Source organism: Botrytis deweyae (genome assembly GCF_014898535.1).
Source record: "Botrytis deweyae strain B1 chromosome Unknown BDEW_024, whole genome shotgun sequence".
NCBI lineage: Eukaryota > Fungi > Ascomycota > Leotiomycetes > Helotiales > Sclerotiniaceae > Botrytis > Botrytis deweyae.
The window spans coordinates 127,051-142,979 of record NW_024066231.1 but is presented as its reverse complement, the minus strand read 5'-3'; the positions used below and the strand labels follow the sequence as shown (position 1 = coordinate 142,979).

At 41.9% G+C, this 15,929-nt stretch overlaps 7 protein-coding genes across 7 annotated transcripts; 3 read left to right on the top strand and 4 right to left on the bottom strand.

The window, feature by feature from the left end:
* Window positions 1-133: 133 nt before the first annotated feature.
* Window positions 134-1,729, bottom strand: EAE98_008793 (uncharacterized protein; the record flags this gene model as incomplete). The annotated part of the gene is made up of 1 exon (XM_038956416.1): window positions 134-1,729. One exon carries the CDS (start codon window positions 1,727-1,729, stop codon window positions 134-136), a length of 1,596 nt encoding a protein of 531 aa, XP_038807128.1.
* A 1,243-nt stretch (window positions 1,730-2,972) lies between these two features.
* EAE98_008792 (uncharacterized protein) lies at window positions 2,973-4,457 on the top strand (the record flags this gene model as incomplete). Its single annotated transcript, XM_038956415.1, has 1 exon — window positions 2,973-4,457. One exon carries the CDS (start codon window positions 2,973-2,975, stop codon window positions 4,455-4,457), a length of 1,485 nt encoding a protein of 494 aa, XP_038807127.1.
* Window positions 4,458-4,911: 454 nt separating this feature from the next.
* On the top strand, window positions 4,912-6,252 carry EAE98_008791 (uncharacterized protein; the record flags this gene model as incomplete). The annotated part of the gene is made up of 1 exon (XM_038956414.1): window positions 4,912-6,252. One exon carries the CDS (start codon window positions 4,912-4,914, stop codon window positions 6,250-6,252), a length of 1,341 nt encoding a protein of 446 aa, XP_038807126.1.
* A 945-nt stretch (window positions 6,253-7,197) lies between these two features.
* EAE98_008790 (uncharacterized protein) lies at window positions 7,198-7,440 on the bottom strand (the record flags this gene model as incomplete). The annotated part of the gene is made up of 1 exon (XM_038956413.1): window positions 7,198-7,440. One exon carries the CDS (start codon window positions 7,438-7,440, stop codon window positions 7,198-7,200), a length of 243 nt encoding a protein of 80 aa, XP_038807125.1.
* A 1,083-nt stretch (window positions 7,441-8,523) lies between these two features.
* EAE98_008789 (uncharacterized protein) lies at window positions 8,524-10,164 on the top strand (the record flags this gene model as incomplete). Its single annotated transcript, XM_038956412.1, has 1 exon — window positions 8,524-10,164. One exon carries the CDS (start codon window positions 8,524-8,526, stop codon window positions 10,162-10,164), a length of 1,641 nt encoding a protein of 546 aa, XP_038807124.1.
* Window positions 10,165-10,891: 727 nt separating this feature from the next.
* On the bottom strand, window positions 10,892-12,089 carry EAE98_008788 (uncharacterized protein; the record flags this gene model as incomplete). Its single annotated transcript, XM_038956411.1, has 3 exons — window positions 10,892-10,920; window positions 10,985-11,085; window positions 11,356-12,089. The coding sequence occupies 3 exons, from the start codon at window positions 12,087-12,089 to the stop codon at window positions 10,892-10,894; spliced, it is 864 nt and encodes a 287-aa protein (XP_038807123.1).
* Window positions 12,090-14,119: 2,030 nt separating this feature from the next.
* On the bottom strand, window positions 14,120-15,775 carry EAE98_008787 (uncharacterized protein; the record flags this gene model as incomplete). Its single annotated transcript, XM_038956410.1, has 2 exons — window positions 14,120-14,981; window positions 15,033-15,775. 2 exons carry the CDS (start codon window positions 15,773-15,775, stop codon window positions 14,120-14,122), a joined length of 1,605 nt encoding a protein of 534 aa, XP_038807122.1.
* Window positions 15,776-15,929: the final 154 nt, after the last annotated feature.

Here is a 15,929-nt window from a genome sequence, read left to right as displayed (position 1 = left end):
AAACTCTGAAATCTATTAGGGTAAGCTCTAAAGAAAAGCAAAAGTCCCAAATCTAGAGCATGTTGCCATAAAATCCCTGTTGCCTCTGTGTTCTCATCTATAACCGCACGCATGATCCGTTACCCACAAAGAATCACACCGCGCCGAGCAAAATTTCGCCTTTCGGTTTGGCCTGTAAGTTTGCGGGGGCATTCTTTCCTTCTGTCTTTGTATCTTTCGCCTTGACTTCGGGTGCTGGTTGGATTTGAGGTTGGATTGGAAGAGCCGGATCAACCTTAGCAGCGGGTAGGTCTTTGATCTCGAGTTTCTGGGCCGGAGGTGGAGCATTTGGATTTACAGGTAGCGAGCCATCCAAATTCCTCATGATGGAACCGTCCAAGTTCCTCACAGGAGAACCATCCGGATGAAATCCAGGCTGTGGCATTGGGATTGCGGCTTGAGGTATTGGATTCATGTTCTGTTGAGGCAAGTTCAATGCGTTAGGATCAAATTTTTGAGCCCCCATCTGAGCATGAAGTGCATCATGTTCATCCAAGGCCTTTTTTATTGCGATTTGCTGGTCTTTCTCTTCCGGTGACAGCTTTTCATACGCAGCCATGTTTTCATCCCATATCCTAACACACTCAGGTTCCCAATTGCATTTCTCTACTTCACCATATATTGGATGACTAAAACGGGGATGCAGTAGAGGCCACTCCGAGGCATGGTAATGATGTTTGACCAAAGCTCCCCTCGCATTATGATTCCCAGAATCCGAATGTCCTTGTCCGGCAGCAAACGCTTCGACAGTGAGAACCAAAAACCCTCCCACCAGCTTTGATTCTCGCATGGCGTGGAAGGTACTCCAATCAACCTGATCCCCAGTCTTAATAGTCATTTCTTTCAAAATTGCACCAGTAAATGCCGAAGGCCCCGTCCCCGAGATGACTTCATCAAAGTCAAGCTTGATCTCTGATATTGGAACATTCTGTTCTGCAGCAACATCATTCAACCACAGTAGGATGTTATCGACCAGTGCCAACATGACTGGAAGTCGAGGCTTGCACATAAATGTCCATTGACAGAATGATTGTGACTTTTGACCAAGAATTGGGTGGTCTTTGAAATCAGGTTGGTCGATTTCCACGCTAACAACCATATCTACATCTCCCACAGAATATCGATCAGGGATCCAGGCATCAACTGCCTTGAGCGCTTCAACATCAATGTCTGTATAGACTCCACCTTCAACGTACATTATCAAATATCGCAAAAGATCAGCCTTGATGATTTGTACTTTCAGTGATCGATACATCTCGACAATATCTGGCCTATCCAACTCATCTGGTCCGAAGTGCGTTTCGACATAATACATATCATTATTATCTGTTAAAACCTCGTATCGGTGTCCTGGATTTAACTGAGTCCAAGTCCTGGCACTCAAAAGATCTCTCTCTGCGAAGCCCAGTGGATCAACTTTCCATGTCTGCCATATCTTCCTTGGAAATGCTGCGGCCGTGCTACCTTTCAGGATTTTTTGCGTCGACCGTTTTGCATGTGAAACTGTAGATGATTTCAGAGTATCGACATTTGAGATGATCAGAATAAACAAGACGAGAATGGCATAAATCGGCAAAGCTCTCTGTATCTGTTTCGGTAGCCGACCGCCGAATTGAGAGGTCGTTTGCATACTTCGTGATCTGGTCCTTCGTAACTTTTCCATCATTGTATCACTGGAATCTGAACTCATTCTGCATGTGTGAGGAAGAGTGGCATGTTAACTTTCAACGACTATACTAAGAGATAAATCAGATGAAAGAAGAAAGAGTTACTCCGAGGTTTTTTTCTCCGAAATTTCGATAGATCGACAAATTAGATCTGGATAATTGACTTGTGAGAAAAGCGGGACGGACTTTCTGTTGGTTGACTGATTGAGGTGCAGGGTGGTATTCAATTTAACCTGACGTCAAGCATGGAAATAAACTTATTGGGAAATATCACAAAAACAACTCGGGTTTCACAAGCTTGTGAGTGAAGAATTACAAGTTGATGGCTGCACTTGGCAGGGGGCTCTCGGGGGTGTCTCATTGTGCCTGCTCAATAATACCTGGATATATGCACACTAATGCGATAATATGCGAAGATTATTGAGATAGGATCAAGTACCGTCCGTCAAAAGAACTTGAATTGCCGATCAGTGTCATTACTCAGTAGACCTGCTCGAGGCCAGACTGAGATAAGGTGGGAAGTGCCATGTCAATGTCCATGCAGATGCAAATGCAAATGCAGGCTACTTGTGCAAAATCCCGCAAAAAGAATGTAACAATGCAATATTAAAGTAGCGGCCGCGGTACACATGTGAAGGTTCTATCTAAGAAGCTTGATTTAATGACTGGTGAAAAGTTTACGAAGACGGTACCTTTGCCGGTCGTTCGCCAATCAGATCGTTCTAACGTTTGGTTTTGCCGACGCTAAACCCTATATTCCATGCTATCTCCGTGATTAGCTCTCGACAACCCACATCATGATCAACAGACAGACTCGACAGACTAGAGGGGTGAATGGACACGAACGACACAATATATTGGGGTACGAGGGTACCCATGAAGATGATGAAAAGGCCGTGAGAACTTCCCGCTGATCTTCCAATATTTCTCCAACATATTCCACTTTTGATATGGATTGCACCCCGTACACCCCGCATAATTGGACGTGCACGAACCTCGGGGAAGAAGTTCACGAAGAAAAACTAAACGTTGTCAATTATTGCTTGTGATTGTATTTCACGACTCAATAGCAGCACTAACGATGTCTATGTGTGGAAAGCCGATCAATTGAGACATGCATAACTCTGGATGCTCATGGCTTCGCACAGCATGCTGGCATGACAATTTCTTCAAGATTCATTTACAACTTCAACTTCTTCATCGATTTTGGTTCTCAGCACCTTTCGCAAAATCTTCAAGCTTGTGAATGATAAAGGTGTTCTGAAAATGCCTAGCGGATATCAAGGTATCCTCGACAATGGATTCATGGAGGAGATCAAAACAGATCAGCCATTGTTGTCTCCAAATGTCACCAAATCGCCTACCAAATACTGGAAACCTAAAAAGCTGTGTCCGGATTTTATAAAGCCTTCATTTCTAAGTAGGACGAGAGCGCCAGCTAAACCACTCCATGCAACTGCCTGGCTCGATGGATTGAGAGGATATGCAGCATTTCTGGTATACGTTCTGCATCATGAACTATGGGCCCACACCTTAGCGTATGGCAATTGGATCTTGGAGATGGGGTTTGGCTATGAGAAGAAATACTATGCGATTCAATTGCCTTTCGTTCGAACATTCTTCACCGGTGGCCATCTCGCTGTGACCACGTTTTTCGTGATTTCAGGATATGTTCTCTCCAGAAAGCCATTGATGCTCATTCAATCCGGAGATTTGGCAAAGCTTGGAGATAATCTGGCATCAGCATTATTCAGACGTTGGATAAGATTATGGCTTCCAGTAATTGCCACGACGTTCATGTATCTCACCATATGGCACATGTTTAATCTCTATCCACTGCCTAGGTCTGAACATGAGAAAACTTGGACCGGTGAGGTATGGAAATGGTACTTGGAGACCAAGAACTTCAGCTACATTTTCAGGACTGGTGGAGATCCTTGGTTTACTTATAATGTCCATGTGTGGTCGATACCAGTTGAATTGAAAGGTTCCATTACCATTTATACGGCTCTCGTGGCATTCTCACGATGCTCACGAAATGCGAGACTCTACCTCGAGCTCGGATTGATATACTACTTCATGTATATCGCGGATGGCGCTCACAATTCCATGTTTGTGGCTGGCATGCTTCTCTGCGATCTTGATCTGCTCGCCGAAAATGATGACTTGCCACGTTTCTTTTCTAGATTCGATTCTTGGAAAGAGCTCATTTTCTCGAACCTTTTTGTTGCCGCTATGTATCTTGGAGGTGTGCCTACTTTTGATTTGGATGAGAAGGTATTGAGGAACACCCCCGGGTGGCATTGTCTATCCTATCTGAAACCACAAGCCGTATTTGATTACAAGTGGTTCTACCTGTTCTTTGCCGCGACATTTCTCGTGGCATCTATACCTCGAATCCCATGGCTAAAGAGCTTCTTTGAAACTCGATTTTGCCAATACATGGGTCATATATCTTTCGCATTCTATCTTGTGCATGGACCCATCATGGCACTTCTGGGCGATAGATTATACTCCGCGGTCGGCTGGTCAAAAGAGATGTCGGATGAAATGGCACCGTGGAGAAATATATTCCCAATATCGAAAGTCGGGCCATTCGGGATGGAGCTGAGCTTCTTTGTTCCCCATTTGATCCTCTTCCCTGTTACAATTTGGATTGCGGAGATTGTTACGAGATTGATTGATGAACCTAGTGTGAGGTTTGCGCAATGGCTATACAGAAGAACTCTCGCACCATCACCTCGTTTGTAGAATTATGGAGCCAAATATTGGGTATCGATGTACTTGTCAGCTCGTTTAGGCGTTTTTTTAATTAGATTAGATGTCATGGATTGTGCCTTGTAATGACGAAGACCGGCTCGGTCAGTTTCCTCAAAAATCGTCTGACTGCAGCCCTTGATGCGGTGCCTTTAAAATCAATACCAACAATTGGTTCGTCAACACAATTCATGCCGCTTTTATTCATGTACCCCTGAAGCCACCTTATCAAATTCGCAAGTTTACCCCGCGGAGTCCGTCCGAGGTCAATAGGCAAAATGCATCTACAGGGGACGGGCTTTTGCATATGTAACTTCACAATCTTTGTTCAAGTGGGAGATAAGATTACTTGCCACCAGAATATTGCAAAACAGGCCAAAAATTAGCTTTCCCACACCTCCATGACCTTACCCCAACTTCATTTCCTTCTCAATGCCGGCCATACACTATGATTGTTCGTCCTGGAGCTCTGCTCCGATTCTTGCCATTAATCGTGATATCTTGTGTTATCTTGTATCATGGTTGGAACTCAGTGCGACCTACCCAAAGCATATATTCCTCTGCATATACAGCGCATCCTCAAGCTGGAAGGTATTTTGAACAAGTATTTTCGGTAAATGAGCCGGCAGATTATGATTTTCCAACTCTCAAACAACAATGCGAGGAGACGGAATGGCCGAAAAACGAGGTGTACTTAGATTGCAGTGGCATATTTGCGGGGTTGACAACAATCGTGTCTCAAGTAAAGGTTTGCTTGAAGATGGCCTTGGAGTCTGGCCACGGATTAATTCTACCATCGATTCACTATCGCGATAAAGATAACTTGCAAGAACTCAACCGTTTCAATGAAAAGGCATCCATGACTTATGGCGAATGGTTTGACGAAGTTCATTTACTGGAGCAAATGAAGAAAGCTTGTCCACAGATGCGAATCATCAAGCCTCGTGAAATCGAGTCTGGTGAAGTTATTGTGCAACATCGCTGGTCAATAGAACTCTCAGCCAAAACTGCTCCGGGGCTTGCGCTGTTCAAGGGATATTTCTGGAAAGGAAGGGGTTTCAAAGATTTCTTTGACACTCAATATACTCAATTAGAACAACTTTTCTTGTTAAATCCTGGAAACAAGCTTAATCATGGAGCTGGTATAATTGCCATAGAGATTAATCCTCAGTTCCTAATTTTCAGAATCACAGACGATGCGACTGGACAAGATCTCAAGTTATGGAATGACCTGGGATATCTTGTCCGGTTTAAAGAGCCTCCTCGTCGGGTCGTCGATCGCCTTTTAACTCAAATGGATCGTCCTTTCTACGGAGTTCATTTCAGAGTAGAGTCTGATCAAATATGGAGCTCCCTTGAAATTCAGCTTCAGAAAGATCTAGATGCTTTGGATCGCGCATGGCAGAAATATGGTAGTCCTAGCGAGGAAAAGCCTTTGGTTTATTTGGCTTGCGGAGATCAAAATCAAGTGATGAAATTCGTGGAGGCCGGGAAAGCCCGAGGTTGGAACGTCACACATAAGTGGAAACTGGCAGAGAAGGATGCCAATACTTTGAAGACCATCAACAAACTGAGTTTTGATTTTCAGGGTGCTATTGATATGGGAGTTATGCTCAACAGCCACTTTTTCTTGGGGATCACTGGGAGCGCGTTCTCATCTTCTGTTGCAAACGCTCGTGATTCCACTGGAAGGTACCGAGGAAGTTCTTTCTCCCTCTCCGACGATGGAGGTGCAAGAACTCATCTTTTCAATGATGGGGAGTCAAATTATTATCCTTGTTGCCTGTAATAATGCCATTTTTCGGATGAAGCAAGAGCAAAGTCATGTGTTCCAAGGTACCCGGAGAAGGCTCGTTTGTCTTTTACTTAATTTTTTGATTCTTTATACCCCTAGATATGTATCTTAGAAACAAGTTCTTTCTGCCGCAACATACGTTGTATTCTTGTAAATGTTCCAATGTATCCTCTGATTGTTCTAGCTCAAGTGTCAAACTGATGCCAAGCCATTTTTTATTCCTTACTTCGAAATCTATAATCTCACCCTTATCTCAAGCGATTCGAATAGCATCACTTAACTTCAAATGGATATGATATATAAATTCTTGTTATTGCCAGGCTAATCATTCTGAAAAGATGGCTATTCCGTACCCGCAATAATTTGCCGAAATTTACCCCTTCATTCTCGTCAGAATGGTTACAGACGACTGGTACGTCTAGGTAAGCGAATTCTTAGTGTATATCATATCACGCATTTCAAGATTGCTACTATGTCACGTCAGACAGGTTTTGAAAGAAACTTTAGTATAAAGTAATTATGGTGGAACTTTATTTCTGCTCTGAGAATGCACCAGTGCAACACGGCATTATCAAGATTATCAAGAGAGCTTTTGATGCGCTTAGTATCACTTAGTATTAGGTGCTCGCAGAACAAACCTTTGCTAACTGTTACACTGATCTAGGCAACTGGAGACCACATCCTTCCACACTTGTTGAGTCCTATGACAACTGAAAACCCACCCGCTTGCGCTTTTCCTACCAAACTCCACCCAGTAAGAAAATCCAACTCCCTCAGAAAATCAAATCATGTATTATAAATTTCGTTCCCCATTACGCCTGAGAGCGAAGTTGATCAGACGAAAGACCAACTTTCAAACCGTCCATGGCCAAGTTTCTTCTGGGCCCCCACACTAGTCGTGTTCAGCGGTTCAAAGAAATGACCAATGCTTGTGGTGATCTAATTGAAATCGCAGTCGTTACATTCATAGTGACCACAGCTATTGCAAGAGGTGGCTCCTGGCGCACCCGCAATGAGAGAAGTGTTTTGACCACATTTGCAACAGGTCATGATGGTTGCTGCATCAACAGCTGGGCCGCAGAACTCGCCAAGGTTGGTTAGGTTATTCATGGTGACCGATTCGGCAAGAATTGGAGTGATTTGGTCTTGGAAAACAATGGCCTTGAGCTTCTGGTAGCACATGGCGAGTATCTTGTTAAGTGTTTCGAATTTTTGTTTTGCTGAAAGATGAAGTTGATTGAGACGATTGAGCTTATTGGTACCGGGTGAGTTGGATGATCAGGGGTCAATAATAGAGTTGTAGATTATCGAAGAATTGGATTTTGGATTTGAAGTGTTGTAAGATGAAAGAGGAATGGCAGACGTGAAGAAGACCGATTAAGTAGCTAGAATTTTGCAACATCGTGGCATATCATTCACAATTACAGAACGGCCGTACTGTAAAGATTCACCAACGTTGTTCCAGAACAACACTGTATGAAATGAGAATGCAATAATAGTACAGGTGATTGCGAATCTAAATAGATCGAGTTCTGGTCACTCGTACTTCTTGTGAAAGAACAATCTAGCAAGTGCAGAGATAGTGAAATTGGATGGGTCAATATCCACTTCATGTTCACCCAAAAATACTTTCGCGAGTGAATTCTGGATGTGGCCTTCGGGATCTCATATCGTTCTTCATTCCACATTGAACTATGGATTTCAGGCACCAGATCAGGATAGAGGTCAGAATACAACCTTCATTTCATTCTATCACATTGTATTTAGTAGATGGTTCTAGTGTGCAAGATAGATCGCGTGTGACTGGTATGAGGTTATAAACGCACACGTATCATATAATGTCCATTCAGATAACAAAGAGCGAGTCAGAGAAGAATCATTGAGAAAGTCTTTACTGAAATGACTGTAGTTTAAAAGCCTCGATTCAAAGGTTTTGAGTGTTCACATAGAGCGGATAGTCATCAACACATAAGAAAGTGTACCTTAATTAACCTTATGACGCATTTTTAACTTTGCGTCATATGACTGGGCTTCAGTATTCTAGCGTAGAATCATGCAGGTCTCAAATCATTACTAGAAGTATTTACTACAAGGATTTTTGTGAATATTGAGCAGGAAATGATTATTAATATGAATTTACTCGGAAAATGAGTCGAAGATCTTAATTCCAAAAGTCGATATAGTTTTCGCTGTCGGCAGTTCTGAAGCAGAGCATACAACTTTTACAACGACAACAAAAATCAACTTCAGTTATCAAACTTTACAATGACTCTCGACACCATACTCAAAAACAAGATGCGAGCTCGATACATCTCCATGCTTTGGAAATGCTGCCGCTGCGAAGCAGCTCCTGAAGCCCTGCCAATTTATCTTTGCAATGCTCTCGGTGCAGAGAGTAAAGCCCTTTCAGGGGATTGGAGATATCCGGAATTGACTTGTGGCGATACATCGTGCGCTACATGCTACAGACCAAAAACAAAATGCTCAAATCCAGAATGTGGACACGGAAAATGCTACGGATGTCCTTCCCATGATGGCGATATCAATACAAGAAACTCTCGAGTATCACTTGAAATCATAGGAGGCGAACGATTCGCACTTACTTTCTCCATGGGCTATAATTGCCGGTGGCAATGCACTGAAAGCAGTTTCCCAAACTTCAACGTGCTCGAGGGCCCAGAGCCTTCAATTTGGGATCGTGATCGTGAAGATCCAGAGCCAACTGGACAGAAAATAACACGTATAATACCGCTACCCAAGGTTATTGCCAACCAGTATCTTCGAAGCGAGGAACGGCATACCGAAGACGAGACAAATCCACAGACTGACTTGAAGGATAAGTCTATGGCAGATCCGCAACTCCCCATATCTAGAGATAGCCCTATCTCATCAGACAGTGCCATCAAAGCCGCAAAAACAATTTTGAGACCAACAAAAACTTCACAGGAAAGTCCATCACAAGTCTCTAGGGGGACAGATATCATCAAAAATGTCAACAGCAGTCTAGATAATCTAGAATATATTAGTAAGCTCACTTATATCCCCATTAACAGCCGAAATCTTATAGTTGCAGGTGTCCAAATCTCGGGATCAGACAGCACACAGATCGCCAGCGATTTCGCCATAGCAGAATTGAGCAGTCAAACGACTGTATCAGATCATTCTAAATGTTCTGAAGTCCAAGGATCAGCATCTACATCCGTCACGAACACACCGGCCTCTATACCGGTTCCCAGTGCAGATATCCTCACGTTATCCTCCTCATCCCAGCCCATGGCTCTCGTGGAAACCGAATCTATTATCTCGGATGGACAAAGCCCGCAAAACCCAATAGTCCTTGCAGAAAATACATCTGAAATAGATCCTAGAATGAAAGAAGGTGCAACTTCAGTGGAAGAGAAAAGACCTTATTATATGAGTGGAATTGCCGGTCAGGCAGTAGGTCTTCAACGTCAGCTTTCAACCGCAGGACCTACTGAATTTGAATCCAGTGGAAAAAACTACTCATCATATTCGGGATCCACAAAGCTCGCATCAATTAGACCAGCTTCTACACGTACAAGAACTCCGACAAGAGCACTAAAGCTTCTAATGCGTAAGCATCGAAAACATCCGGCTTACAGCCCACCTCCAACTCCCCCACCTGATTCTCCAATTTCACCCCCGACCCCGCCTCCAGAAAATCAGCAAGTTCAGATAGTCGATCGGATTCTTAGTGAAAGATTACATAGGCCCTTCGGAAGCTTGCCAAATTCCCCATCGAGCAGATGGGTTTCACTATTTCAAGAAACTTCACCACAATCCGAGACGCCAAATTTGTCGGCTCCTGCGGTGATTCCACAGAAAAGACCACAATCCCCAGCGATCAGGCCCGCCAAGATTATACGTCGACAAAGAAAACTGTAGCTTTGTTTAAACGCATGTCGACGCCACATAATTACAGATCGAAGCATCAGAGACAACATAGCATAGGAATTCTATGAGGTGGGTTGATCTAGTGGGTATTTTGGACCCAGAAATTATTTCCTTTGTCTTTCCTTTCGCTTTCTTTAGTTTCCTTGAGTTTCATTTCTTTTTGGTTACCGTTTTGATGATTCAAGGGGGGTCTAATACTTTGAGTTGGGAGATACCGTAATGTGGATGACGGGGGGTATCGTGATATGACGGGCTTTCGGAAGGGTTGGTTGATATTTCGTTGTTTTTCTTAGTTTTAAAGTCCATAGATGACTGAAATTCTACTGCGAGTCAAATAGTTCCACTCATTCCATGGCACTGTGTGATGAGTCTCCCTCAACGGAGCTTAAAACATCCCGAAACCATTTTGTGCGACCGCATTACTTGGCTTGGGATTCTCTTTCCAATGTGCTAAATTTCTATCTTGCTTTCTATCAAGTGATTTACAAGGGCCTCGTATTAGTAAAGGGGTATCCAGATATGTTCACGAACTTCATACATCACGAAACAAAAAAGCGTATGATAGAGATATTGTTAGAACTGAACGACTACTTAACAGACTAAACGGCCATCCACAAAACCTAATTCATCCATGCATGATTCTCACTGCTACCTTAATCCAATATGCTAAAACGCTTCTCTTATGATATAGTATCCTCCAATTGTTCAAATTTTCCAATCAGATCGACTCTTGAAGGGCGTCAGCCACTGTAACTTCAGTCAGTCGGTTTCTAATGTAAACTGGATTTCAAACCTTTTGAAAAATACACACCTATATCACTTATCGAGTACTTCACCAATTCTTGAACCACCCCGTCTTCGTCTTTGTCCAAATAATAGTGGCGTAGTAGATCCTCGCTCGGTCCCTGTGAACTACAATACCGAATATAGCTCGTCAGGGGCACTCCGTACTCCTTTTTGCAATTCAATTTCTGAACAACCTTCTCCTTGCTGCAACGAATACATATTCTACCATCCGATAAAGCGCAACTATGATTGCAAACACGACAGTTAAATATATGTTTCTCTTCGCTCAAGGTTTCGTCATCTATCTTCGTCCAAAGACGAGGATTATGCTTACAGCACCCCATATAAGTTGCAATAATTCCATGATTTTTGTTCTCGATCAATTCCTTGACATACTTGTAATAATTGGGGGTCCGATTTTCTGGTACTAAAAGTACCCCATTGTGATGACTGAGTCGATCTGTTTGATTGGAGCCGTGAAGCAGTTCAAAGAGTTCAGTATACTCGCGGCAAGGATGAACAAAATCTATTTTGAAATCACTACTCGTGGTTGAATGATGAGGAAGATAGTCGGGCGAGTCTTCGGTAGGTCTCTGGATAACCGATGGACCCTCGGAATCGATGATGCATTCCAGTTTGTTCCCCGTACAGTCATTTGGGGAACTACACTTGTAAATGAGATGACTACGGACGGGCTCAGACAAACTCATGAACTCTCTGGCTTCTTTCCGTTCAACAGGCAAGCCATCATTACTTATAGCTTTTATGACCAGCACCAATGCTTTCACCGGTGTATTTTCAAGTGATGAAGGTATCGAAAAAGTCTCGTCAAAGAAAAGTTTCGTGTGAAGAGCGCTTTTTATGTCGGTGGATTGAACTTCGACCTTTGTGAGTGACGCGAAAGCAAGCTCAAGTAACTCTAATGCTGGTGAAATAACAGATATGGACGATTCACGGGGATCTGAAGGCTCAAAAAGCGAGACTAGATCTGGATGCTCGAGAATGTATCTTTCACCAAATGTACGTTCCACATATTCCTTGAATGTTCCGCGGACCTCTACTCCGTCTTCTAAACTTGATTGTGGGGTTTTGTGCCCGGAAGTGTCTTTGTCGAGGCTTGGAGAAGGCATCGATAGTTAAGCTTTTCGTTGTTGACAGCCGGGTTTCCTTGCTACGTTTTTGATGTATTCAAATATTAAATAGAGAAAAGAAAATTTGAGACCACAGGTCCTTTTGAGTCCGAAGGATCTCAATAATTTGTCACAGATTTCCGTGATTTGTGACTCTCAAGATGTGATGAATCATTTTAAAGTATTTCGCCGTTACTCATGGCAAATTATGAGTAGACAGAGTTTTAATGACTCTCCGATCACGCTTACTTTTACTAGAAAGAAGTTCTGAGCCCAGGGAGAAATCACAGAAGTTCAAATTGTCTGGTTAGTACTGATAATTTAGTACTCACACGCAGTGTAGGCAATAGTATTTCCCGTAATCCGTATACGGGTTAGATAGTAGTGCATATCGATTTTTCTTTGAAATATATATATATATAATATAGAATTCGATACTACTGAAAATATTAAAATAATATTGAATATTATTAATAAAATACAAAAATACAGATTTTGATTGATATAGAATAAACCGAAATATACAAATTTGAGGTTATCCTCAGATTTTATTAATATTATTGAATCTTTTGATCTTTTTGATACTATATAGAATTATTGAATTATTTAAAAAAAGGATTTATTGAATTAATTAATTGATTAAAATAAAATAAAAAGCTTTAATAAATTATATTTAATCAGTTATTATATTATATCTATCTAATAATCTTTTGATTATCTAGGCTTTATTAGAATTAGATCTTTGTATTTCAGTTTTTCTATATATCTTTATAGATATCTATTTTAAGTGATATTTATAATAATAAGTATTCAAATATTCAATACATACTATCTATTATATCAAAAGCTTTATATGCGCTATTGTTTTACTATAATATATTATTGCCTACACTGCTCATGCGAACACACTAATATCCAAAACAAATCACCCCATCAGCACGAACATGAAAGGCTTCCAGTGGTCAGGTCATCGTCTTGAAAGTGATCTTTGGACAGATATAAGAGTAATCTCTTCATCACCAAGAGACTTTGATTGTTACGAAGACGTGGAGGTCGATACGAGCTACAACAAAAGTAACATTCAAGCTCACTCTAGTTCGGTTGTCGGTCCGTGCCATTATTTCGCTATGATTATCTTCATTTGCACGGCAGAAGAATAGCCTTTTCTAAGAGTCATTTAATAGAAGACCAATGAATGGTAATTGGAGAAGAGAGTATTGAAATGTAAAGAAGAAGTGTGAATGCGTTCTATCCTCTTGATACACATGAATCCTTCTCAAAGTAAATATCGTGGGTTTATCTAATTCACTCCCGCAAAATCGTTCGTAAATTTGACTAAAATGAAAGAGATTCAAACAGTTGGTGGACCAGCACCAACGCAAAATATTCAGAAATTCTAACAACATTTGACCCTCAACAAGAAAAGCTAAGAATTATTTTCTTGACACCAGACCAAAAGGTTAGCTTGTCGCGGCTCTAACCTTACGCATCACATTCGACCCGATAATACTCTTCTTAATTTATAATGACCATAAACATCTACTAACTTCCGAAGCCAACATTAAATCATCAAGGACCTCATCTTCTCCACACTCTTCTTTTGGAAGTTCCGATAATTTTGTGCGCTTTGGGTCAAATTATCGATATCAAACGTGTCTGCTAGTTGTAGATCATTAGCGAATTTGCCAAAACCTCGACCGGAGGTATCTACAAGATGACCTTCACACTGCGGAAGGAGAGTGCCATTTTCAACCATCCAAATTTGTTTGTTAAAAGGACGAAGAATCACAGGTGCTGTATCTACACAAGTATTTTCAAAAGAATCACTGTGTCCTTGAAGTATCCTAGACTAGAAAAATTATAATTAAGGTAACTAGTGTGTGTTGAAATCAATTTTGCATTCTATCTCCACCTAGCATGAATCAACTATTCTCCATAGATACATACATTCCAACCTATCTAGTTCTTCATATCTCAATTACAGAAATGACGATTGTTCCCTATCCTCATCAGTCCCATATTGATTGCCCTCACATCAAGCCAGGACAAATTCTCAAACACTGTAGCAGCTCAGAAACAAGAACCCTTCCATACACCTGATCATGATCATCCACACCCACACTAACAATTATCTCATCATCCAGAAACCCCACGCCTTTATCCCTTAGATCCTCATCTTCCCTGTTCCAAGCATACGCTATAGTTGTGGTATAGGTGAGCTTTGCCCAAAAACCACGACCTTCGGACGAAGCCTCTGGAACGTCATCCCAACTTTCGTCGGTCGTCCAACCCGTAGTGGTTTCATTTGCGAAGAGAATTGGATGTTGACTCATGGCCAGCATACTAAAAGGAGGTGTTGCTGCCCACATCACAAAATATCTTTCGTAACGGATTGGTAGGTCCAACACGTTTTTGTGTTTACGATGAATGGCTGCAACAAAAACGGTATCCGGAGTCTCTGACATACAAGAGTTATTAGAACGAGTACAAAGAATCAGTCTTAAAGCAGGTGTGGCCTGATGCCAAGTAGCATTTGCCATGTATCTATTGAGAGCTATTTCCTCTGACGTTGCGTCGATAAGGCAAGATATCTCGTTTGGGTCAGTCAAATTAGTTGTGGTGAAGCCATTACCAATAAGTTTTGCAAAGGTGCGTTTTGAAGAAGTCAGCTCATAATGAACGTATGATGAGGATGGAGTTGGTGAAAATATAAACCAGTTCTTTTCGTATGATATTCGGGTCTCTCGCGGATTACGTGTCAACTCGGTCAGGACAGGATAAGATTTGAGTGGTCCTCCGAATCTCTTGGGTGGTGATGAGAAGATTTCTTCCAGGTCGGGGTATACAGAACGAAGATCAATAGACCATAGTCCGATGCAAGCATATCGCGACCTGGAAGTCATTTAGTGAAGAGTATTTTGGAAGAAAGAAAGAGAATCATACTGAGAAGATACCATAAGTATAGGCTCCCCTCTTCCGGAATAGAAGATCCTAGGATCATGAAAGCCAGGTATATCGGCCAGTCCTTCCTGATTCCCCTGGCAACTTTCTGCTGGGGTTGGAGGAACAGTCACCTCAATAGGCGTATTTTCGCATCTCATCCCTCCATTACTACCGAGAGCTTCAATATCATCAGCTGTGCAGATTCTATCTTGGAGGTGTCCACGATTTTCAGTTTCTGGGTGACAAATATTTGCTTCACACAAAACATTGACTCGGTAGCCACGGTCCTTTAAGTACACCATGCTCACGATCAAATACTGATTCTTTGCCCAATATGGCAGAGAGAAAATTGTTGGGTTCCAGAACGTTCTTGACTCGGGGGACCCAAGCCTGGGTCTCATGGAAATATTGTAAAGTAGATTAGGAAGTCTAAGATGGTTCGTGAATTTGTTAACCGGGTCGGAGCAATGCGCAGTGAGTTGTAATAAAGCATGCGGGACAGTAACTTTCGGAGTCGGGAGCTTTTTTATATTCCCGCTACCTGAATAGGCCCATGATTGAATCGTATTTTTTGAATAATTTCTCAGTGGATGAGATATTGGAATTCGCAATGGGGTATTGTGTTTCTCGTGGTCATAAACTTGGTGTCTATATCGGGAAGGCGAGAGGTTCGAGATGATAATAGCAGCCCAGAAAAGAATTGCAAGTGGCAAAATGAGTCTTCTCGCGAATTTTCTTGCCATTGCTTACGAATTGCAAAGTAGGAAGAGAAACGATTAAAATGAGTAAACTGTAGCTCACAACTGGCAAATTCCAGTATTTCGCGCCGATCGAAACAATAAAACAGAAGATAAGGAATCAAACCAGACATTAAATTACTTGAACTTACTTTTATTT